The sequence below is a fragment of the Dunckerocampus dactyliophorus genome, chromosome 21 (genome assembly GCF_027744805.1).
Source record: "Dunckerocampus dactyliophorus isolate RoL2022-P2 chromosome 21, RoL_Ddac_1.1, whole genome shotgun sequence".
In the NCBI taxonomy this organism is placed as follows: Eukaryota; Metazoa; Chordata; class Actinopteri; order Syngnathiformes; family Syngnathidae; genus Dunckerocampus; species Dunckerocampus dactyliophorus.
In genome coordinates, this window is record NC_072839.1 from 13,533,590 (window position 1) to 13,558,295 (window position 24,706).

General features: G+C 43.1%; 2 protein-coding genes across 3 annotated transcripts in view; one reads left to right on the forward strand and one right to left on the reverse strand.

Moving 5' to 3' along the window:
- The window catches only part of drosha (drosha ribonuclease III), a 194,613-nt gene that overhangs the window by 47,212 nt on the left and 122,695 nt on the right, over nt 1-24,706 (forward strand). For both annotated transcript variants that reach the window (XM_054766124.1, XM_054766121.1), the window contains exon 5: nt 7,882-7,972. The gene's annotated coding sequence lies outside the window, so the exon portion shown is untranslated. The remainder of the gene's footprint in view (nt 1-7,881; nt 7,973-24,706) is intronic.
- mc4r (melanocortin 4 receptor) lies at nt 16,393-21,421 on the reverse strand. The gene has a single exon (XM_054766139.1). It carries the CDS (start codon nt 21,266-21,268, stop codon nt 20,270-20,272), a length of 999 nt encoding a protein of 332 aa, XP_054622114.1. The 5' UTR covers nt 21,269-21,421; the 3' UTR covers nt 16,393-20,269.

Below are 24,706 nucleotides of genomic sequence, written 5' to 3' on the forward strand. Positions count from 1 at the left end.
TATATTTGTCTATATTTTTTCTCAGAATTTGACAAGTTTAGTCCTGTAAAATTGTGAAATTTTTTCTTATCTTTCTTTCCATAATATTTTGACTTGATTCTTGTAACGTTATAACTTTTTCACAGCCTAGTTTTCCAAAAATGACACCCTTATTCATTGTTTTTGTTTGTTTCTCATAATAGTATTAGTTTTTAAAAATATTTAATATTTCAACTTTATCCTGCTATATTTGAACTTATCCACATAATATTACGGCCTTCGTTTTTTGCGTTAAATTACAACCTTTTCTCTTAATATTTTCACTTTATTCTGGTAGAAGTACTGCTGATTTTTCCATTTTTGCTGTGTTTTTTTTTTTTATGTTCTTATTAAATAATATTTTTAGAATGTGCCACAGGCCAATAAAAAAACAGCCACAGGCCACAAATGACCCCCAGGCCGCATTTTGGGCACAGGTCCAATCCATGAGTCACTCACTGAAGTCAATCGAGTACTCGATTTATTCGAGTTAGTCGTCGCAAAGCTCGTGCGCAGAGACTCACACATGCAGAGCAAGTCCCACTCCAGTGAATCAGGAACTCACGAGTGAAAACGAGACCAGAAGCCACAGCTAAAATCGGGAAAAGCGTCTGCGGGAGTACTTTGATGCCTGACAATGGAGGAGGGAAAGCAACAAGCAGGGAGAGCCCCCCAACGTGCACGTTGTGCGCTTTAATGAAAGAAAAACAGCGCATCCCCTTGGGAGGTGAAATGAATTAGTTTATTTTGGGTGCTCATGCCCTCAGCAGACATTTTTAAATATCAGCCGCCTGAAAAGGAAAAACATTGGGGAAAAAAATGTTTTCTTTTGCCATGGAAAATCATCTGACAGGAAATGAGAGTCACAATGTGCACTTGTAGCGTAAAATGCATCATTTCATGCAATGGAAGGGGGCGCAGCTTGACTGCAGACATGTAGATGACCGCTTGACATCCTTTTTGCCACCTTTCAAGACCACCGTGTGTGTCCCCTTTCGTCCCTTCGTGGGACCGTACCTTGCAGCGTTTCATTTCCAACAGCTGAGACCCAAAAGGAGAAGAAGTCTTTGTCTTGTTCCTTCTACTTTTTGCTATTGATTTCCACACCAACATGTTCAACACGCACACACGCTTCATGTTCGACTTCTTAGAAAGATGAATCGACACCTCAGCAAGACTGGACTCACAGCGAACCATGTAGTTCTACTTGCCTCATGCCTCATGTCAGTGGTGCGCTTTATTAAAAAGAAAACATGAGAAAGTTCTTGTGTGGTTTCCGTAAGGACAAAAAAACTGACTCCAGGCTACAAATGAGCACACCTGATGTGTGTTGAACTTGAAGATGTTTTTGATGATGAAATGACAAAGATAGGCTTCAGATATTGTATTTGTACTTTATTTATCCCACAGCAGGGAAATTCACTAGAGGTAGCTGTGATTGCACAAAGTGCCCCACTTCCAATGCAATCAATCCCTGTCCTTTATTGAGGACCCTTGAAGTTACACGTTTTACCATTAGGTCCCGAAATGGTCCCTCTCATAATGTTTGGACATTTGTTATTTTTTTTTATTCAGTTTCACCACATCGAAACTTTAGACCTAAGTTTTTAAAAATTATTTCAAAATATTTGTTATATTTTCATGCACTTATTGTCAGATTTTTTAAACGGGAAAATATGCAATATTTTCCAAAAATGCGGCGCAAAGTGTACTATTCGGGACAAGAGGCGGGGTTGTCACACCTAATACCTGTTTTATTTTGATTGCCGTTTACATGTGGAACATGTGGATGTAATGTGAGTCAATGGGACTAAATTAACCCCGAGGGTAAATAGTGTCAGCGTTTAATTCTATATCAGGGGTGGGCAAACTGCGGCCCCGTGGGCCACATCAGGACTGACAAATGTCTTAATTTGGCCCACCGGGTGTTTGCGACCCAAACAACGCAACATGTGACACACACTGTAACCTACATACTGCACCATGTGGGCATACAAATAAACGTCTACGCACAACACCCATGCCAATATTACACCCATATATTCCCGCCGCAAGGCATGCTGGGTAGCTTGTGGTATTCCCTCTCCCAACATGCCACCATTTTTGCTTGATTGCAAAACATGCTGAGGGGGTTGTCGGGGAAGGAAGGAGGGATGCTCACATGCTCCTGATAATGTTAGCTAATGTTTTGTCATTCATAGCTTGTTTTGTTGTTGCACCTGGAGTACCCAGCATGCCTTGTGGGCACTTTGAAATAACAGTTTAAGTTACATATTTAGTAGTAGGAGTAGATTTATGTGATGCATTAACTTGCTGTGGGTGTGTGGTGTTATTGTGATGCACTGTGAGTAAGTACAGTATGTCGTTCTGTTTGATATGTGGACGGCCACTCTTGACACATTTTTTAACCCAGTGTGGCCCGCGAGTCCCAGTGTGGCCCACCCCTGTTCGATACACCTACATCAAAGATGACCTTCAGACCTACTTTTTTTTAATCATTTGAAAATCTATTTTTTATTTTGATGCATTTTTTTGTCCGATTTTTTAAAAGGGAAAATGCGATATTTTCCAAAGATGAGGTGCAAAGTGGAATACAGTATTTGTGACGATAGGAGGGGTCATCACACCTAAAACCTGTTTTATTTTGAAGGTCGAGGCTTAGGCGCAGCATGTGTTCATGGAAAAAGTCAACAGGACCAAATTGGTCCTGAGGGTAAATAGTGTCGTGTTATATTCTATACACCTGCAAATATAATCAGAATCACGGAATTTTAAAAATGACAGTAAAAAACAAATCCTGGTACAATTTGCCTTAACACTGACCAATGTATTGAGGATCAAAACCAGTCATATAAGGCATCATATTGATGAGGAGGCGTACTGTTCCTTTAAATCGGAGAGTGTTATGTCGGTGGAGCGCTGCCAGGACGTCATGAACATTTTTCCTCTTTGCCTCTCTTACCCTTTCCCATTTCAAGATGCCAAATTCCTCACAAAAACCACGCTAGATGCAACCCGGAAGCTAGGGTGGGGGGTCTTAAATGACGCCACGGAGCAGCTGCCGCTTGGCTCGCCGTGCTGCCCAGATTCCCTCCGATGTCATCCATCTTTACAAGACCTCTTTCATCTTTCGCTCCTCGACCGGCCTTGAAACTTTTTCCTTCCCGTGAATCACAAAGTCACCGGGATGCTCCTTTTGTGTGTGTGTGTGTGTGTGTGTGTGTGTTTATGTGCTTCCTGATTTGTGAAACTCGACAAGTGCTGCCCAGGAAACATAAATCACATTTAGATGACAAGTGTTGAGGAGTCGGGTCGGTCCCAAATCAATCACAAGCAATTAAGGGGTCCGCTATAGGTGGCCAACAAATGGACTTTTCATTCATGCTTACAGCCATCACACTTAATAACGACAACATCACTGTGTGCACGTGCATGCCATCAAATATTCTACTTTGCAAGTACAGGCGATCCTCGTGTTACCACCTTTTATGGTTACAAACACACTCCCATAAATGATCAATCCTGCCCGAAAAGAAAAAGAGGACGAGTTCCGTATGTGTGGCAGAAAAATACGTAGGCAGAAGAATACATATTCATTCTTTTTAGTTCCCTTCATTTAGTCTCCCACTAAGACACTTCTGCCTGGAAAGAGAACGTGAAAAGTGAAGTGAAATTAGACATCGTGAAATGCCCCGAAAGTGGAGAAACGCTGACCAACACTGGCCGCATACAGTGGAACCTTGGTTAGCGTCATTCATTCGTTCCAGATGGTCCGACTCTAACCAAAACGGACGCTAACCGAATCGTTGTTTCCCATTAGAAATAATGTAAAGCCGTTCCAGAAAGCCAAAAAGGGGGCCACATACTGAATGATAGGATGCCCTATCATTGGAAATGTCTGCTACAGGTCCCAAGCCTTGATAAGTGGGAGGCTTGCATCAGGAAGGAAACAAACCAAACATGCGATTGACTAGCAATGTCTTTTTAAATGTCTGGTGTTCCTGAGCTGGCGCACTACCAGTGGCACTCGTACCACACTTTGAGAATCCATGGCATATAGGGATTGCTGTGATATGCCAGCATGAATGTAAACTAATATTATTGCTATCAGTGTAGCTGATATGGCTCTTGATTGATATTTTAGCATGCATTAATAATAAAATCTAACCAGCAGCCACACCTAATTTACATATTTTGATCAATAAGTCAAAGTGAGCACCACATAAGACAACCGTGTGATGTATTTCAGGCCTCTAATGCTTCTGCCGGTGTCCAGCAGCGCTGCAGGTCCTGCCTAATGGCCAAGCGAGCTAATGGAATGACATTATCGTCATTACTGTTCTCAACGGCACACAGAAAGCGAAGCAGCGAGACCAAACATCGACGACATCCCGCGTGCCGTCTCTTTAATTCCTCTTTGCCTCCATTCCAAGTTAATTACTTTTAGCGAGAGCGGCTGCTTCCCGCGCCCGCCACGCCAGCTACCCATGAGCCCGAGTGGCCTGCTCGGGCTCACGCCGTCAGCCTGATTGATTATCCCGGCAAATGTCGAAAGGTTGAGGTGCTCACCTCCTGACATTTCACTGCTTTCCTTTTGGTTAAGTTTGCCTCCCAAAGCAAATGAAAGAAAAACAGAAGCGAGACAGACGGAGGAGGGAAAAGTGAAGAAGAAGAAGAAGAAATGTCAGGATCGCTTGATGTGAGAATCCTCTTTGACCTCAGCTTTGTCGGCCATCTTGGTTGTGTTGTGCCTTGTCAACACCAGGAAAGCCTCGTTGAGCTTGTGTGTAATGAGGACGAGGACGGTGGGGAGGATGCCGAGCTCATTCCGCGGGGCGATGATGGCGTCCAGATACCAGGAGGAAAAGATAGCGGAATGGGGAAGTAGTAATCCCGAGTCACCTTCACATGGAATAACATCCTTCACCCGCCCCGACAAAACCTCCATCTCCACCTAATATCTCCCAACTGCAAGTTAGCTTAGCCGTTAAATGCACAGTAATCACATAATTTATACCGTGCTGTACTATTCAGTTCACAAAATTGCCCTCAAGGTCTCTAATTACCCCAAAATTACAACATTGGTTCTGTTGCTGCTGTGTTGTGCAAAATACTTGTTCATAAATGAGCATGCGGTTAAAGAGAGCAATGTTTTCCTTTCCACTTTCTCATACATTCCATATCATGATTAGTTCAAACATTAACTCACCATACGTGAGTTCATAACAGCCTCTCTCCAAACATTGCATGCTGCGTTGTGGTAAATAAACGCCTGGTTATAAATACAAACATTTCCTACTGACACATGCAGAGTGATGCATCATGGGTAATGACCCATCCATCATCAAAAAATGAGGTGAAAAGTGAAAGTTGTGAAGAAAAATCAAGGCGTGATTCTTCCCTGCTATATGTATAAATGTCTAAATTGTCCTTTTCTGCCCCCTGGTGGCCGTTTGCGGGACAACAGAAGCAAAAAAAACAAAAAAAAAACCTGTCAGCTTGCCGCTTACAGATAACCTCTGACTCCACAGATGTTTACTTTGAAAGATGCATGACGATGCAGAAGACAGAGGAGGGTAGATGATGCACTTCTCATCAAGCCACCCTTGCTACGTAGCAACACAACAAGGAGAACACAATCACACTGTCAAGCTGCTTTTTGAAGCATTAATGATGAATTCAGAGCAGTCGCTTGGTTCATTCCCTTGCCCGTCAGATGGTGAAATAGCGTTATCATTAGCCTTTGGCAAGATAACAAAGCCACATTAAAATACCTGGCATCTCCTGCCTATAGCTCTTTGACAAAATGAGCGGTTTTGCATCAGTGCGGACACATCTGCTATCACACTGGAGGCACAAACTGTTCAAACTTTTCACAGCCACATTATTATTATGTGGGTTAAATGCAGAGATACATTTCGGTGCACATTGTGAGTTTTTTCCTTTTCTTTTCAGTTGGTGAATTTTACATGTGTTTTTTAATGTATATTTTCTATTACTAAATGAAAATTGTATTTAAACAATTGAAGTTCACTATGCATTCACACAAACGCACTCTTGCCTTACAATAAGCAGTACTTTTTAATCAAATGAAGACAAGTGAAATATATTGGATTGCGTTGAATCGCAGAGATCCTGAGCCGGTACAGTTCTTAATGCGACCACCAGATGTCGCCAAAAGAAAACCGGGAATTTTCTCCCCCACTTCAGTTTGTCTTCTAAGTTTGTTTGATTGCTGCAAAAGCCCCCAATATTTTTAAACATTTGTCTGTCATATGCTATAAAGCTAACACTAAGGAGATCCAATAAAAGATCTGTATGCCAAATTCTGCTTTTACTAAGAAGATAATGCTCAGTTATGAGTGAAAATGTCAACAATATGTGGAATTTATTATGATGGTGGCAGCTATTATTGTGGTCTAGCTGTATCACATTGATCAATATTGATCCCTGCTACACGCTTCCCTCTTAATTAGCATAATTATTACTTTCTTTTATATGGTCTTCTAAGAGAAATTGTTGGCTTTGTACACGGAGCGGCTGTGCGGGCTGCCGTCTCCATGGCAACCTGAAGGGCACAGGGGCATCCAATAAGCAGAGACGGGCGAGCGTTAATGGACTAAATCTACATTTCGATATTTGCACTCTAACAGATGGAGGCCATTTCTGATGAATTGTTATTACATATGACATCAGCAATGACGACACAGCTGCGCTTCTGCGGATGGTCACCACTGCTTCACTTAGGATGAACATGATGCTGACACAAGTCCAATAATTGTCCAACGCACTTCTCTGCACACCACCCAGCGGTGGGTCTCCTGGAATAACACACATCAAGATGAAGCTGTGCCACAGTAACACCTGAAGCCGTGTAATATTAATCAGTGTGCAGTCTCATTTGGTGTCTGTTTTGACTTCAGTAGCTTGGACATCTAACAAGATGTTCTTATTTCGGTACCAGTAGAAAACAGAAGCACACACCCAACGGGGAATCAAACCAGGGACTTTCTTACCCAGGAATTAGAATTTTTGTATACTGTATGTGCTTTCCATGTCATCATTCAAGTTTTATTTGACAAGAAGAGCCTTTTAAATCCACCATCAGCTGACATTTAAATCAACTGATTTTAAGCCATAAGCTGCCTTTTAATCATACGGCATGTTCTGTAGATAAAACCCAAGATGTTTTCTTGGGATCTTAAAGGTTTTCCCCTATAGGAAAAAATGAAGATGAAAATAATCTTTTCCAAGGCCAGTCTTTTCTCTTTTAAACTTTTTTAACTTTAAAGGCAATGTTTTTGGTCAGTGTTTAAAACCCTTAAGAAATAAGTCATGTTTACTTCCTTGGAGACTCTGAATTGTCCACCGGTATGACTGAGTGTGAATAGTTGTTTGTATGTGTTCTGCAGTTGGCTGGCAACCAGTCCAGAGTGTACCCCGCCTCTCGCCCGAAGACAGCTGGGATAGGCTCCAGCTTACCCGTGACCCTAGTGAGGATAAGCAGTATGGAAAAATGATGGATGGTGTTTAGTCCCACCACTGTCCTTAGGATCGCTATGCAAAAAAAAAAAAAGGCTTCGATACACATCATAAACTAGGGGTGGCCACATTAGATATTTAAGGCAAAAAAAGTTATCATTTTGTCATTATTAGTTATTAGTATCAACATCAAAGCATCAAAGGCTTTTTCTCTTTCCATTGTGCCCTTTTACTCTATGGTTTAAATTTTTACTGTTTTTTAAAAACATTATTTTATTTCTACAATGTGCAGCGAGCCACTAAAAAACAAGCTGTGGGCTGCAGATGGCCCCATGGCCGCACTTTGGACACACCCTGTCTTAAACTGACACTCTTTTCCAGGTGGAAGACCCCACTTCTCACCACTGGGTGAAGCACTCCTCTTCTGCTGCTCTTGCCCACTTTCTGCCTACTTCCTGTCCTTGATGTGAAGGTAAGTTACATAAAAAGTGTATCAAGTGGACAATATCGCTTCTTGGAGATGCACACACTGTCCCAGAGGGGTCGGTATGTGTCTCACATTTGTCCATCCTCCTCTTGAGTGCGTCAAATCCTGTTTTTGCTGCACTCTCCGGGTCAAGAAGTCCAACTGAACCGCGGCTGTGCTCTCGTCGTCTTCTGCGTGATTTGTGCGATTATGTGATTGTTACTTTGGAGGGGGGAGCCGAGGCTCAGCTCGACCTGCGCTAATGAATCTAGTGCAGGCCTTTGTCCATCAAAGCCAATTAGCCAGCCGCAGTGGCGCTGGACGCTCGGCGCCAATTGCTGCTGCATTTATGAGACGGCCCGATCGCATGCATTAGCGTCGGAGCGGAGTTGCAGAGCGCCGTGTGTGCTTGGCAACAACATAGAAGCCAACTCAAATGCAAGCCTTTTTGGTTGTGTGTGTTGTTTTTTCATGTGAGCTCAGCCTCCACCGCCATCTTGGCAGTTCTTGGAGTTCTCGTACCAACAACAATCCCAAAAAGACAGAACACATACTAGTAACAAATGTCTGCCAACATGTGCCAATCTGACCTTCGGTGTTAGCCATCTTGGCTCACATAAAGATGGCGCCCTCCGTGGCAGACGTCTCTGTGACACTCTCCCGTGTTTTTCTATTTTTTGCTATTTTATTGTTCATTTTGGACATTCAACACACTCACGCAGTACATTACAACAGAGAGACACTTTTGAACATCGGCAGGGTTCACCATGAACCTTCATTTAGCCTCTCAGACTTTGCCTTTCTTCTGCGCCGGGAGAACGCAGCAGCCTGCGGACCTGGTGAGCTGAATACCCGGCGAGCAAAGCATCCGAGGCGTAAACGAGGCAAGCGAGCCGGCCTGCATGCTAGGCTAAAAGCTAGAGCGACGAGGCCACCGCTACCAAGCCTGCTGCTAGCCAACGTCCGCTCTCTTGAAAACAAGATGGACGAACTACGAGCAAGGATTACAGCTCAACGTGAGATCAGGGAATGCTGTGTCCTCACCTTCACAGAAACCTGGCTGACGGAGGATATACCGGACTCGGCGATCCAGTTGGAATCATTTGCTGCTTACCGGGGAGATCGGACTTTAGCGTCTGGTAAACACAGAGGTGGCGGCGTCTGTGTTTACGTAAACAAACGGTGGTGCACAGACGTACAGACGATGGAAAAGTACTGCTCGCAGGACATTGAGCTGCTGATGGTGAAATGCAGACCTTTTTATTTACCTCGTGAGTTTAGCGCTGTGTATTTAACTGCTGTTTACATCCCACCACGAGCTAACACTGCTAATGCACTAGGCCTCCTGCATGACATCATTGATAAACACGAGACCAAACACCCAGACGCTGTATTTATTATATCTGGCGATTTCAACCACTGTAACCTCAAGACTGTCCTCCCCAAATATTACCAGCATGTGAGCTTTCCCACAAGGGAAAATAACATCCTGGACCAAGTCTACTGCAACATGAAAGGTGCTTTGAAGGCTGTTCCAAGACCCCACTTTGGAAAGGCCGACCACATCTCTATATTCCTTTATCCAACATACAGACAACTTCTTAAAAAAGCTCCCCCTGTAAGTACAGCAGTTAAAGTGTGGAATGAAGAAACTGATCAAGTACTTCAGGACTGCTTTGGCTGCACAAACTGGGATGTGTTTAAAACTGCAGCGGGGAGGGAAGATTGTACTGTTGACTTGGATGAATATGCTTCTGCTGTTACTGGCTACATTAGCACATGTATAGAGACTGTTACCACCACCAAGTATTACAGAAAATACCCTAACCAAAAACAGTGGATGAACTGTGATGTAAGGGCTAAGCTACGTGCTCGTTCGACTGCATTTGTCATGGGCACCGCTGATGACTACAAAAAGGCCAGATATGACCTGAGGAGGTCCATACGAGAGGCCAAAAGACAGTACAGACAGAAGCTGGAGGGCTACTATTCCACCTCAGACCCTCGGCGCATGTGGGCGGGGCTCCAGCACATCACAGACTATCGACAGCAGAGTAGCGTAGCCACGTCCAGCCAAACCACACTTCCTGATGAGTTGAATGAGTTCTATGCCCGCTTTGACACCCAAACTCCTGATGAGCAGAGAGGGTGGCTGAACCTGGGGAGCACACAGGACTCACCTCTCATGGTGACATCAGCTGATGTGCGCAGGGTTCTAAACAAAACAAACCCACGAAAAGCAGCAGGGCCAGACAACATCTCAGGACGTGCACTTCGGGTTTGCTCATCAGAGCTAGCTGATGTGCTTGCTGACATATTTAACCTGTCGCTTGCACAAGCATCTGTACCGACCTGCTTTAAGTCCACCACCATAGTGCCCGTACCCAAGAAGAGCAACGTGACCTGCTTGAATGACTATCGCCCTATAGCACTCACTCCTATTGTTATGAAGTGCTTTGAAAGATTAGTCATGACCCACATCAAAAAGAGCATCCCGGCGGCAACCGTGGACCCTCTACAGTTTGCATATCGCCAGAACCGGTCCACGGATGATGCAGTCAACACTGCCATCCACACAGCCCTTTCTCACCTACAGGGCCAGGACACATACGTCAGAATGCTATTTATAGACTATAGCTCTGCTTTTAATACAGTCAGCCCCCACAAACTCACAGATAAGCTCCTCACACTTGGCCTGTCTCCCTCCCTCTGTAACTGGGTGTTTAACTTTCTCACAGGCAGGCCCCAGTCAGTCAGAGTCCACAACCGCACATCCAGCTCAAGAATTGTGAGCACTGGGACCCCACAGGGGTGTGTGCTGAGTCCACTCCTCTACACGCTCTTCACCTACGATTGCGTGGCCTCCCAGAACAACACCAGCATCATTAAATTTGCAGATGACACTACAGTCATCGGACTGATCACTGGTGGTGTTGAAACATCATACAGAAGAGAGGTGGCGGACCTCATAGCTTGGTGTCGTGATAACAATCTCCTTCTCAATACAGATAAGACTAAAGAGATGATCATCGACCCAAGAACAAGGGAAAAGGAGCCGCATAGACCCCTGTTTATTGATGAGACTGAGGTGGAGAGGGTGAAAACCTTCAAGTTCCTTGGCACACACATCAGCGAGGACCTCACCTGGTCTCACAACACCCAACAAATTCTGAAGAAGTCCCAAAGGAGACTGTACTTCCTGAGAAGACTGAGGAAATTTGGCATGTCCACCACAATCCTGAGTTGCTTCTACAGATGCACTATCGAAAGTGTCCTTACCGCCTCCATCACTGTTTGGTACGGTAACTGTACAACACGTGATAGGAAGGCACTCCAGCGGGTGATCAAGACCTCACAGAACATTGTTGGGGCAGCCCTCCCCTCACTGCAAGACATTTATACATCTAGAGTCCTACGCAGAACACACAACCTCATCAAGGACAGCACACATCCACAACACTCATTATTCACACTCCTACCGTCAGGCAGACGCTACAGGAGTTTGAAGTCCAGGACCACAAGGCTGGCAAACAGCTTTTACCCACAGGCCATCAGGCTTCTCAACGAAGCACTCACACACGCCGCACGCAACACACGCACACACTCATAGCACTTTATTTATTTATTTATTTGTATTATTTACTTGTATTAATGTCTCTTCTGTTGTTGTTGCTTAATTTATTGGTATATATGTTTATGTGTTTATGTTTCTTATGTTCTTATTCTTTCATTTGTTTTCTTTCTTTTCTTGGGAGAATGAACAGAATAAGATTTTCATTGCATGGTATAACTGCTGTTGTACTATGCACATGACAATAAAACTCTCTTGAATCTTGAATCTTGAATAACATCCAAAAACAGCAAATAGCGACAGGTTCTTGCCAGTGTTCGTAGATAGTACAGTCGCCAAGCAGAAATGTTCCCGGTTTGCTCTATTGCAGTTGGTCTTGATGTGTAGAAAGGTAGCTCTGCGTGCGCTGTAAAATGTTGCTACTCAGCTGTTGGTGTGAAACATGTGTTACACTTGTCGTAGTGTTGTGCACAGTGGCTGATTCTTACCACCATTACAACATTGGTTGTGTTGCTGCTGAGTGGCTGCAACTTTCTCATGCACTCCAAGACAGATTAATGATTTCGGAAACAACAGCCTCTCGCCTGTAAACCCACAGTGCTTCGACTTCACCGTAAAACTTTTTGTTCACTTTTTTCAACACGCTGTCTGTTAATTAACTTTTCAACAAACTTTTGTGCTCGAGGGAGTAAAAAAATAACCCCAAAAAAGAAATCGCTGATGTGAAGTCCAGATGTTCTTCAAACATGAACCACAGACGTTAATTAAACTCTCCCATCTGTGAAAAGCTCACCACGATATGAAATATTTAAAACTTGCATTTAGTCCCTGATAGATCATCTGCATGTCTGCTGGTGCTCGTCTGTCCTCCTGGTTTACTGCTTTACTGTAGTCCAAAGATTCATGTATGCGTGTTTGGGGATGTAGCTCAACATGGAACATGCATGCAACATTACGCCCCTATATACGCACCGCAAAGCATGCTGGGTAACACGCAGTACTCAGACCCCTCTAGATGCTCTTTGTCAAAAAGGTGACAAATCTAGCAAATTTGTCTGATCTTATTGGAAACTTTTGGATATGGTAATCCCTCGTTCATTGTGGTGAATTAGTTCCAGAACTGACCGTGATGAGTGAATTTCTGTGAAGTAAGAGTTATTATTTATTAATGGAATATTACAGAATTGAAAAACTGTTTATGACCGTCCAAGTATGCTCTCTAGATATAAAATAACACCTGTATAGCCACCTTTACACTCATATTACCTAACATAGTAGACATAATAAGAGAAAATAAGCCATTTAAGACATACTGTAAATAAGACTTGTGCTTAGAGCTGCAACAATTACTTGGTTAATCGATTGCCCAGTTAATCAACAACGATTTTAGTAATCGATTAATTTGGTTGTTCATTTAAATATGTAAATATCCTGTGATTTCAGTCTCTCAAATGTGAACATTTTTTAATTTCCTGAGTCATCCAAGAAAGCAGACCTATTATCTTTGTGTTTTAGCCAAAACAAGATATTCACATCAGCTTTGATTTTGGAAAACAGTGATAGGCATTTTTGCCTCTTTTCTGATATATTGCGGACCCAACCACTAACTGTAGGTCTTTGCTTCATATTAATTTGACAGCTATTTGACAAACATTTAGATTTTGTATTATTTAACATTATTTTAACAGAATATTCAAGAGTCAACCTGGTGTTCGTGCACTTATTTGTTCTGTCAGTTCAAATCTTCTATTTCTAAATAAAGAGGTGGAAATTTTAAATGTGTGTTTTTTTAAATCCGTTTCATCGATTAATTGGAAAAATAATCGACCGATTAATTGGTTATTAAAATAATCCTTAGTTGCAGCCCTGCTTGTGCTCGTGTGTTTGCTGTAAATATGTCCTGGTGCTGGGAGAGTTGAGTAGTGGGCGGACAGGAAGTGATGTTAGGGGTTCAGAGTTGACTTTTAGCCAGGAGTGGGTTTTGGCCCCAACAGTAGCTTGAGTTAAGGTTTATTGTGCCTGTTGTGCAATAACTCAAACCTGCAATTAGTCTGGTGCTTGTGTGTCTCGCCCAACATTACTGACACGGAGTGATCAGTGTAGAATACTACGTTTCACCACGTCTTTGAATGTGTCATCCAAATGCCTTATGTTTGTATTTTAGTTCATTTAGCCATTTTTGCTTGATTTAGGCAAAAAAATATGTAACATTTGCTTAAATATGATTTTTTTTTTTTTTTTTTACTAAACCCTGATTTCAACCACGAAAAACAGCATGATGTACTAATTTTTGAAAAATTGTGCTTGAGTGAAACCGCAAAATTCGAAGTGCGAAGTGGCGAGGACAGCGGGTCCTGCTGTGGATTTGTGACATTAAAAAAATGACACAAAGAAGCGAGAGAAGAAAGTTCATTTGTCTTTCTGGACATATTTTTTTATTGTTATGTTTTCCCAATCAATTTTTGATGCGCCATGGCCAATTAGGCAAATTAGACGATGACATCAGCCCAATCCGGGTAATTCACCACCACAAATACATTGCAGTCCTGTGGGAAACACTGGCTATACAAGGAAGGGAAAAAAACATCAGTAACTTTTACCCGAAACTGCTCATAAATAGGCAAAAGATGATAATATCGGGTAGAATGAAGTTGTTTTTTTAACATGAGGAGCAAAATAGGCACGGCTCGTCCCTGGCTCTAACAGCGGAACAGAAAAAGTATGCACGAAATGTGGTTGGCACACATTGTGATTCGTTATTGATGTCAGTGTACAGCATTCTTATTTGTCTGTGTCAAGTGTGTCCATCATAAAATCACTTTCAGTGATTTCATCTGTGTAAACGATGGAGACATTTTTTTTTCTCATACCCGACAGTTACGTACGTTGCAGTTAGGTATATCACAGTGGATCCATTTGATTGAAACATCTCATTTGAGTTCTTTCTCCTATTCAAGGTCTAGCAGTAACATGGGTCACGAACGGGAGTATAAAAATATATTGAAAAGTAGAAAGGTTTTAGTCTCATTTTGTAAAAAAAAAAAAAAGAAAAAGACCGTTTTCAAAGAGCACACTCCTTCACTGTTATGTAAAAGCAAGGGCCCTATTCAGTTGAGGGTTGAGGCTATCTCCTGAAGTCAAGTGTCAGACGTCTTTGTGTGCTGTCTTGCACAACACGTGCTTATAATACAGTCAAAGGTATTGAGACATATTGTCATCAAACGTTTTGGTTAGAGTCGGACCTTCTGGACCTTCCACTTTATATACACTGATTTATAACATTTATAACAAAACAGTACCAGTCAAAAGTTTGGGAGCACATTCTCATGGAATAGCATGAGAAAGTGTCCCCAAACTTTTGACCAGTACAATATAAGATATATTATGTTTTTAAAAACCATGTGAAAAGGTTGTAGTGTTGACAAGAGTGTTCTGCTTTTAAAGAAACCTGCATTTTCATAAGAGCAGCAGCAGATGAGTTCTTTTCCATTATTTTTTTCAGCTATCATGCTGTCTGGATGCTTTAATGCAAATGACTCGCCAGCACTTTGTCCCCATGGCATCGCCATGATTGTTTTGCTTTTTGTTGCAAGAGCAGAGCTGAGTCGCATCTGCTGACATTTGAAGTGTGTTTGAGTGACTTTGTCTTCAGGGCGCCGTCGGGCAGCTTGTTCGCAGGCAGGTGGGGTGGGGCGGGCGGCGTGATCTTTTAGCGGCTGGAAAGACAATAAGATGACGTTATACTGTGTCTCTCACAACTTCAGCCAGGCTCTTATTATCACTTGTCAAGGAGATAATACTATAGAAACTAAACAAGTTGAGTTTCAGCTTGGTGTGGGTTACGGCCGCAGCCGTGTTAGGCATGACTGTGTGTGAGATAATTCAAACCCGCAATAAAAGCCTGTCGTTCCAGTGATCAAGTCTGGTGCTTGTGTGTCTCACCAAACATAACAAGACACCTAGTGACACCCAGTGACCATACTTTGATGTAAAAAAAAAATCACTTCACAAAGTGGAAACGCAAAAAATTCAGTTACATCAATTCAGAGTCTAAAAAAACCAAGAATTTAACCTTCAATTAGCCTTCATGGTATAGCCATTTCTATACGATATACTGCAGTCACCTGACGGAACATCTAAACGTGTTGTTGAAGTAGGTATTTGAAGCTTTTTGAGAAGGAGTCCCAGGGACAGGAGATGAGAGGAGAGCCACATGACCAGGCCTCTTTAAAGCACTCAAATATGTATTTTGAATCCTCCAAATGGAATTGAATAAAGGGATAAAGTCATAAAGCATGACGCTTGAATGGGATGTTCTCTGTATGTGTTTGTTGTGCTTCTTCTTCTTCTTCTTCTCTTGGTGGTGGATATTTATGAAACAGTAATAGCTCAGAAGCAAGATCTCATCTCCTCTTTTTGCTCCTTGTTTGGATGGAGAACTTAATTAGTGGTGGGAATGAATGGACCTGAATCAACTAGGCTGGATTTTTACGCAACTCTATGACCCAGTGCTTTTATCTTCTGCAGCAAATAATTGAAGTAAGCTTAGATTTACCCAAAAAATGTGCCTCTTAACTATTATTTTCTTATGTGCTTGTATTTTATCATGGTTTTATGTGCTCTGTATTCATTATTCCATCCCCTTGACATAAAACAGATTGAATTAAATGTATTAAATACATCTAATGCCAATCACAATTTTTTTCATTCAAAATGCAGAGCAAAAGTCCAGTTGAAGACACTCAAACAAGTGATTTTTTTTTTTTTTTTTTTTTTTTATTGAATCATTTTCAGTGGTGACTCACACAAGAGCAGAGCAGCATTCACTGTTCAAACAAATTCAGAAAACCTGAAAATAAGAACAGGACAACACCAAAAAAACTCACATTTTACTGCACATTTCTTCTTTGGCGTGCGCACATTTAAGGAAAAAGCTACAAGGACAGAGCTCAACAACTTATTGTGTCCACAATTAGTCCCAAGTGTTTTTGGTCCAGGTCTCTGGCATTTTCCTGTCTTGCTGTTCTGTATGCACGGCACCGTCACGGAATGTTTTAAACCTATGAAGTTAGTAATAGAGGTGGGAATGTGCCTGTGTGAATGCGCATCCCGCAGTGCTGGGACAGTGTTGTGAAGTTTAACACCGTCGCTATATTTTGTACATTATCTAACTGCGGGATGCCGTGTTGCTGTGTGAAAGCGCACATCGTCGGTATTCCATTTTGCCAGGTTCTGTGTGTAAGACACAGGCAAATAAATGTGTGCTCCACTATTAGAGACAAGTATTTTAAACATTACACCAGATGCTGGTGCTGAAGTCACACTGGTCACCTGGTCGCTGTGTGAAAACGCTGGGTTCTGTGTGAAATGGACAGGCGAATAAATGTGGGCTTTGCTGTTACAGTATGTCCCTGATGCTCCAATTTTGCGGGATCTCTGTGTGAAAGAGGCTATTGTCTCCAAGTCTCATGCATTTCCCAAATCAATCCCAAGTCCAATGCTTTAGAGCCGCACCAGTACAGTACAACCTGCATTTATTCGCCTGACATGCCTGCACAATTCAACATTTTCAGACACAGAATCACACTATCAGATAATTAGATGCCAGCATCTGTTGTGACGTATGAATACGTCAACGAACAACAATCGCTTTCAACACAGCAGGGCAGGAAAAGTGCATCTCAGGTTTCAAACTTGATATTCCAGTCCCGGTATTGCGGGGTACGCTTTCAAACAGGTACTGTCCCGATTCATGAGCCCATGCCTTTTACACAGAAGCCAGTGAAGCGGAATACTGAGGCAAAGAGTAGATCCTACATTTATTCAGCAATGCATTTCACACAGAATCCTGCTATAAGATAATTTGATGACATTAGTGAGGTCGCCTAGTGTGACTTCAAAAACAGAATCAGTTACTTTCAACACAACATGGCAGGAGAAATGAGTGCAGGACGTATCAAACTTTACACTCGGCATACACTTTTGTGCATTTATTTGCGTGTGCATTTTACACAGGACAAGTGAAGCTGAATATTGAGGCAACTCTGCATGCTGTCATGCAGGGACACAGCATCTCCCAGTCATATAAATACACGCCATGATCAGCACCAGTATCTGGTGTGACGTATAAAATTCGACTACAATTGCTTTCAACACAACAGTCGAACTCTAGTCCTGGCGTTGCGAGGGACGCTATTACGCGGGAACCGTCCCGCCTCTGTTACAGCTATTATAGTACCTCCAAAGCTGGAAAATTGTCTCTCTTCTTTGTCCCCCTCTTATCCCTGCACCCCCCTCTCTGTTTTCCTTTCTCTTCTTCTCTATCCCCTCCTGCTCCGGTCCAGCCACTCCAAATTTGCATAGCAACAATACATCAAAGTCAAATAAATTCTGTATAACAGGGGAAGTGTATCTCACACTTTTCCCTCGCAGAGCAAATCTGTTGAGCACGTGAGGGCATTTAGATCAACAATACTATCTGCCCTAATGGCTGGACAGGACAAAAACAACAAAAAAAAAAAGCTGAAAAATTGCTGGGGCAACTCTATGCCCTCATTCTGTGTCGGTGCTTTTTGCACAGTGTAGGGAAACAAAGCGTCTTTTAAGGTCTGTGTGAAAGAAGCTTAAGTCAGCAAGTCAACCCCTTCAACCTCCAGTCATGAGTGGTGTCATTAACACATGAATTATAACAATAGCTAGTTAGTGATGCTGATGCTGATTGTAACCATAGCGACCAAACATGCCAGCTGAATGACACGACACAACATCAACACAACACTTCTTTTTAAGACGCCTTATGGTCATGTCTTTAGCGAGTCAGCGTGACTCAAGTCCGTGTCGCTCAGAGACCTGATAAGTGTCATCTTTGTGATAATGCGCCAAGTAAGTCATGTTTTCGTTTTAGTGCACCGACCTTTTCATCCCAAGTACACAAACATTTTGTTATGTGAGGGCAACAGTTGCCTGTTTGTGTGCGCTTTCGTCTTATGATTCCCCGAGGAGGAGACATCCTTTTTTTGGAGCAGCTCAGGGGTGGGAAACACAGCATCCCGCCGGGATATCAGAGACAGTCTTTGTCATTAATGTACGCTTGTGTTTTCCTCCTGGTGTTGATGGAACACACTGCCTGGCTACAAAAAGGCCACATGCGCTAATATTTAGCTGTACCATATTTAGCTTTGATTTCAGCACGCATTTGCTGTGGCATCGTTTCCACAAGCTTCTGCAATGTCACATTTATTTCTGTGCATTCATTTTTGGATAAGATCTTGTTTTGCTGAGACCACCGCGCCAAGTTTCCCCACTGTTCTTCCACATTTCAATAATGCATCAGGCTGATTTTAGTAGTTTCTACAATGTTTTCTCATGCTGGATGCATGCCAAGACCCTTCTGAAGCACAAGAACATCTTTTCCACGACCGAACGGTGCGTCTTTAGACATGGTTGTTTTACAAATGAGAAACTACTGCATCAGTTAGGCTTCAGTAGCTGCTGAAACATAATCACCCATGCAGTAATTATCCCATAGACTCTTACCTATTAGCTTTGTTTATTCCATGTAACGAGGCAGTGCATATCACTTTATCAGTCAGGTATCGTCTAAAACATAAGCACATTTTGGGGATATATCCTGTCTTTGTCCTCTGATCAGGTGATCCCCTTGTGGACTTCATGTTACATCCCATCCCTCTTCCCAGGATATCCTTCCTGGAAGCTCAACTAAGTGCAACCCGCTCGCTCCAACCAGCCCCACTCATCCGCAGAACGAGAGTCGAGCCACCGAGCTAAAAGCCCGAGCTGTCCGGCACGACTCTGAAGGCGTCAGAGAGTGAGGTTTACTGAAGTACTTTCGCACAGCAGGCCCATAAAAGCGCCTCACTAGAAATGTCTAAATGGGCCATCTTTGCCCACAGGGTCCTCATACGGAAAAAATCAAAAGATGTGAGGGGCTTTTTTGATGTTTTCAATCTTGTAAAAAGGCTAAAACCAATCCAGAGTAGATTTACTAAGAAATGATAAGTAATTTAAATAAAAATGTGTTATGGGTGACAAGGCATATTATTAATATTGTTGTCATATCCAATATTTTTGCATTGTGCCCCTAAAAAATGAGCTGAGGGCCATAAATGGCACTCCCCCCCGATTTATCCCATATGGCAGTGCTTCTCATATAGTTGGGCGGGCTCCCACGGGGGGGCGGCGGCGTTGTGAGTAAATCTAACTTGGAAATTGTTGCAGATGTTATCTCAGCTCCTTTTATTCATCTATTTGAATAATCAGGTGATTGTATGTGGAATGCTCATACAGTGGTTTGTACAGATACATAAATAAATATGATCAGGCTCTCAATAATATTTCAATTCAGATGGGGGGTTGAAAATAATTTGAACGCTTTGGGGGTGCATGCCAGAACATAATTGAGAACCACAGCCATATGGGCATAAGTGTTGGGGTGCAGGTCTTTCTCAACAAGAGGACAAACCTTTTTTTGTCCCAGTGTTCGTAAAGGCATGCCTTGTCTTCCCAAAAGAGTGTCAAACGCCACATTTTCTTCACTTGACACTTCCTGCAGGTGTCCCAATACTTTTGTGTCATCGTGTTGCATTTAAGGCCATGTTGTGCAAAATGCAGCCGTGTCGCATGACTTCAGTGTTTCATTTCATCGGACCAACGTGTGTCCTACCTCCACTTCTGAGTAATCACGCCTAAAGGTCAAAGTTCAGGCTCGCCGCTCACACGCACAGGAGGGCGTGTGAGCAGCAGAAGATCTCCTTGAAGGTCTTCCTCATCTCCTGGCTGCGGAAGGCGTAGATGATGGGGTCGATGACGGAGTTGCACATGATGAGGATGAGGTACATGTTGAAGTGCGACATGAAGCAGGTGCAGTAGGGGTTGCGGGGGCAGCTGATCATGAGGATGAGGTGCAGGAAGAAGGGCGCCCAGCACACCACGAAGACGCCCAGCAGGATGGTGAGCGTGATGGCGCCCTTCATGTTGGCCCGCTGCTGGACGGGGGCGTGGCCCGGGAGCGCGGCGATGCGCTTCATGTGCAGACGCGCCAGCAGGAACATGTGCACGTACAGCGAGGCCATGAGCACCAGCATGGTGAAGAACATGCTGATGAGGCAGATGAGCACCGTGGTGCTCTCCGAGTAGACAATGAAGAGCACGCCCGACACGGTGCAGCAGGTCCAGATGCTGCTGATGACCAGCGTGGCTCGCCTCAAGGTGACGATGTTGTGGTAGCGCAGCGCATAGAAGATGGTGATGTAGCGGTCGATGGCGATGGCCAGCAGGCTGCAGATGGACGCCAGCAGGGAGCTGCAGATCATGGAGTCAAAGACGTTGTCCATGCTCTTGATGAGCGTCACAGGGATGCTCAGGCTGCCGTCGTTGATGAGCGCGATGACGATGGTCTCGGAGGCATTGGAGGCGCTCACCAGCATGTCGGCCACCGCCAGGCTGCAGATGAAGAAGTACATGGGCGAGTGCAGGTTTCTGTTCTTGATGATAGCCACCACCACCAGGATGTTCTCCAGCAGGCTGATGATGCCCAGTGTCAGGAAGACCTCGGTGGAGATGAGCAGCTGCTCATAGCATCCCGCCGAGGAGTCCTGCCGGCCCGCCGGATCCTCTTTGGTGAGCAAGGTTCCGGAAGTTTGACTCCGGTTGTTATAACCCGGGATCAGTCCTTCTGACTCAGTGGTGTTCATGATGCCTCCCTTTTCCATCTTTTTCCTCCTAAAAACTCTCCATTGATTGCCCCATTGCCCCTTCAACGATCTCCGTCCAGGCTGAAGATTCCCTAATAAGAAGGAGGAGGAGGAGGGGGGAAAGCAAGTGAGCGGCAGCGTGATCTCGGCGAGTGAGTGCTGGGAGGGCGAACCCCGAGAAGACAAGTGTGATCCTCCCACTCTCTTTCTCGACGCTGTTATAGCCCCCCCCAGCAACACCCCCCTTCTCCACGCACAAACGCCTCTCAAGCTCTTCTCTCCTACTGGCTGGCTGGTGAGCTCGGAGGCGGGGTCAGGCACAAGTGAATGCTCATGAATGAAGCAGAACTTTCATGAAAGAAAACAATGACTGATGCATCATCATCACCAACATCATCATCATCACCACGGCTGAGAGGGAGGGGGCTAACAAAGAACAGCAGCCCTCCAGCAAGCATTCAAGGCCGCGCGGGGGACGAACGTTCCCTCTCTCGGTGTGTTTTCTTTAACAAACATTTTGAGTGGAAGCGTGGTCCAAGTTCTCTGGTGAAAAGAGAAAGCCTTCTCTCTGCCTCATGGGGGCGCTATCCTGCTCATATCAGGGGCTTTTAAAATGATTATTATATATATTATATAATCATAATATATATTTTATATATCATCGTATTATGTTATTGTAATAATTGATTCCAGTGGGGCACTGCATAGAGGCACACCCCCCTCAACCAGTTAAGTGCTAATGGTTATCAGCAAAAACAAAAAATTGGATATTTCATCTAATTGGATGACTATTGGACAATGAGGCGTCAAACTGTGCTTCACAAAACAGCTGACCGTGAAGTGGCAAGAGCAGAGGAGGTCTTTAGCTCCCTGGAAAAACAAAATGAATTCCCATTGCTGCCTTGTTCCAGTTGAAATACACAATTCTCACATCTGAAAAAAACTAGTTTTCAAGAAACAATTCAATTCAATTCAAGGTGTGATGTGAGAAATTCAAAGGAGCTCTTGGAAGCTCTTGTACCTGACGGTTGACAAAATGAAAAACTGAAAGCAGGGCTAACGTAAAAACACCACACTTCCACATCACGTAGAACAAAAGTAAAACATTTGAAATGAATACATAGCTCATTATTTAAGTCTGTTTTTTCACATTTTGGCTGGTCCTGTGACGTATAGTCAGATGCGCCTTATATATCGAAAGATACAGTATGTAGTATATAATAAATTTGCTGCCTTGACGTTAAAGTGGGGGTGGTGGCTGCAATAGTTCATTGAGTTGAGCTTGTGGTTAGGCACAGAAATGGAATGATTCAGAGCATACCAGACTCTTTTCGCCTTCTGCCTTAGAAACTATGTGTTCTAGTAATGTGCAACTAGAATGATAAACTTGTGTGGATTTTGTATTTTGGACAGCAGTGCTGTTTAATAAGGACACTAATTAGCTAGCTTGGAGATTGTAGCTGCTCTGTCAGCCACTGACTAACTAAATACATTCCGTCAATTTTCATTCATTTGTGAATAGAAAAATGAAGTTTTGTTTGATATGTTTCCACACAGCGGGATGCGCCCAGGCATCATGTCACATTAAAAGTGTCTTCTTTGAGAATATTGTGACATCATTAAACAGGTTAGTTTTGACTGAAGCCATATACAATCATCCCTCGCCACCTTAAGCTTCGAATTTCACAATTTCACTCTATCACGGTTTTTCAAAAATATATTCACAAATCATGCTGTTTTGTGGTTGAATGCGGCCAGTATGAGTACAAAAATGCATATTTAAGCCAATTTTATGTATTTTTTGACCAAATTAAACATTTTCCAGCATAAACATGGCTAAAAGTACTAAAATACAAATATAAGGCATTCAAAAGACGCATTTAAAGCTGTTGATGAAATGTAGTATTCCATACTGGTCACTGGGTGTCAGTAATGTTAATGTAATGTTTGGTGAGGCACATTGATCGCTGGAACAACGGGCTTTTGTTGCACGGTTCAATGATCTCACAACAGGCACAGTAATCCCAAATAAAAATCCCTAATAATGTGTGCTGCTACGTGGAATTGAGTCACGGGACAGACAGGAAGTGACGTCGGGGGTTCAGAGTTGACGTTCACCTTTGCGTGGGTAACTGCCGCAACAGTAGCCCGAGTAACACACGAGCAAGAGTCTTATTTAGGCCTAAATACCTTATTTTCTCTTATTATGTCTACTATATTGAGGAATAGGTGTGTAAAGGTGACTATAGGGGTGTTATTTCATGTCTAGAGGACTTAAAAACGGTATTTAGAAGGTCGTAAGAAGGTGTTTTATGCGGAAATTCACTTATCATGGTCGGGTCTGGATCTAATTAACTGTGATAAATGAGGGATTACTGTACTGTAAAAAAAAAATGTGACTTAGTTCAGCCTCTGTAGCTTTAGCTTTTTTTGTTGGTGTAAACATTGCCTCCTCCTTCTGGCTTTGTCATCTTCTCCTATTTTTCCTATAATTTCTCCTATAATTTAGTGTTGTTAGGGCATGACACTCCTAAAAAAAAAACGTTCTCTGATGATAACTTGATCATAGATAGCGGTAAATGCGACATATAATCCAGTATGGCTTATATACAGTAAGTTTTTTTCCTCTTCAGGAAGCATTTTTTAACTGATGCGACTTATAGTCTTATAGTGGATTTATAGTGGTTAGCATGTTGGCCACACAGTCAGGAGATCGGGAAGATCTGGGTTCAAATCTCCATTGGGCATCTCTGTGTGGGTTTTCTCTGGTTTTCCTCCCATTCCTCCCATACATCCCAAACACATGTGTGTTAGGCGACTCTAAATTGTCTAAAGGTATGAATGTGAGAGTGAATGGTTGTTTGTCTATATGTGCCCTGCGATTGGCTGGCAACCAGTTCAGGGTGTACCCCGCCTCTCGCCGGAAGTCGGCCGGGATAGGCTCCAGCATACGCGCGAACCTATTGAGGATAAACAACCAAGAAGACGGATGGATGGACTTCTAGTCCAGGAAATATTTAATATTGTTAAGATGTAGTGTAAAATGGAACCTTTAAAGAATGCTTCTTAGCCAAAATGCTAGCAGAGAAAGTCATAAATAGATGAATCGATGATGCTACCAGGAATTGACATCACATAACTAAAAGTGTATTGAGCTTCTTTCATTTCATGGAAAGTCAGTGACCCGATTTTAAATGTGCAAGCACACTTTTGACTTTCTCACTGAATGTTGTCATTGTTCAGAATCAACAGCAAATCATTGCATGTGTAGCGGCAGAGTCTCATGGATGAACGGTGCGCTCGCACGTGGGTCGCCTTTTAATGCACCTTAATGAGATACGGTGCATCGCTGGAGGCGACTGCAGCCTAAAAAAAGATGTCCACTGAGCAAAATGCTGATTTGCTTTCTGCAAGTGTGATGGTCGAACCTCATGACATTTGCATCATCGCATCCTC

What these genes read in the sequence shown, in the direction of transcription:
- mc4r (XM_054766139.1), bottom strand. Translation starts at nt 21,268, where the DNA reads ATGGAAAAGGGAGGCATCATGAACACCACTGAGTCAGAAGGACTGATC.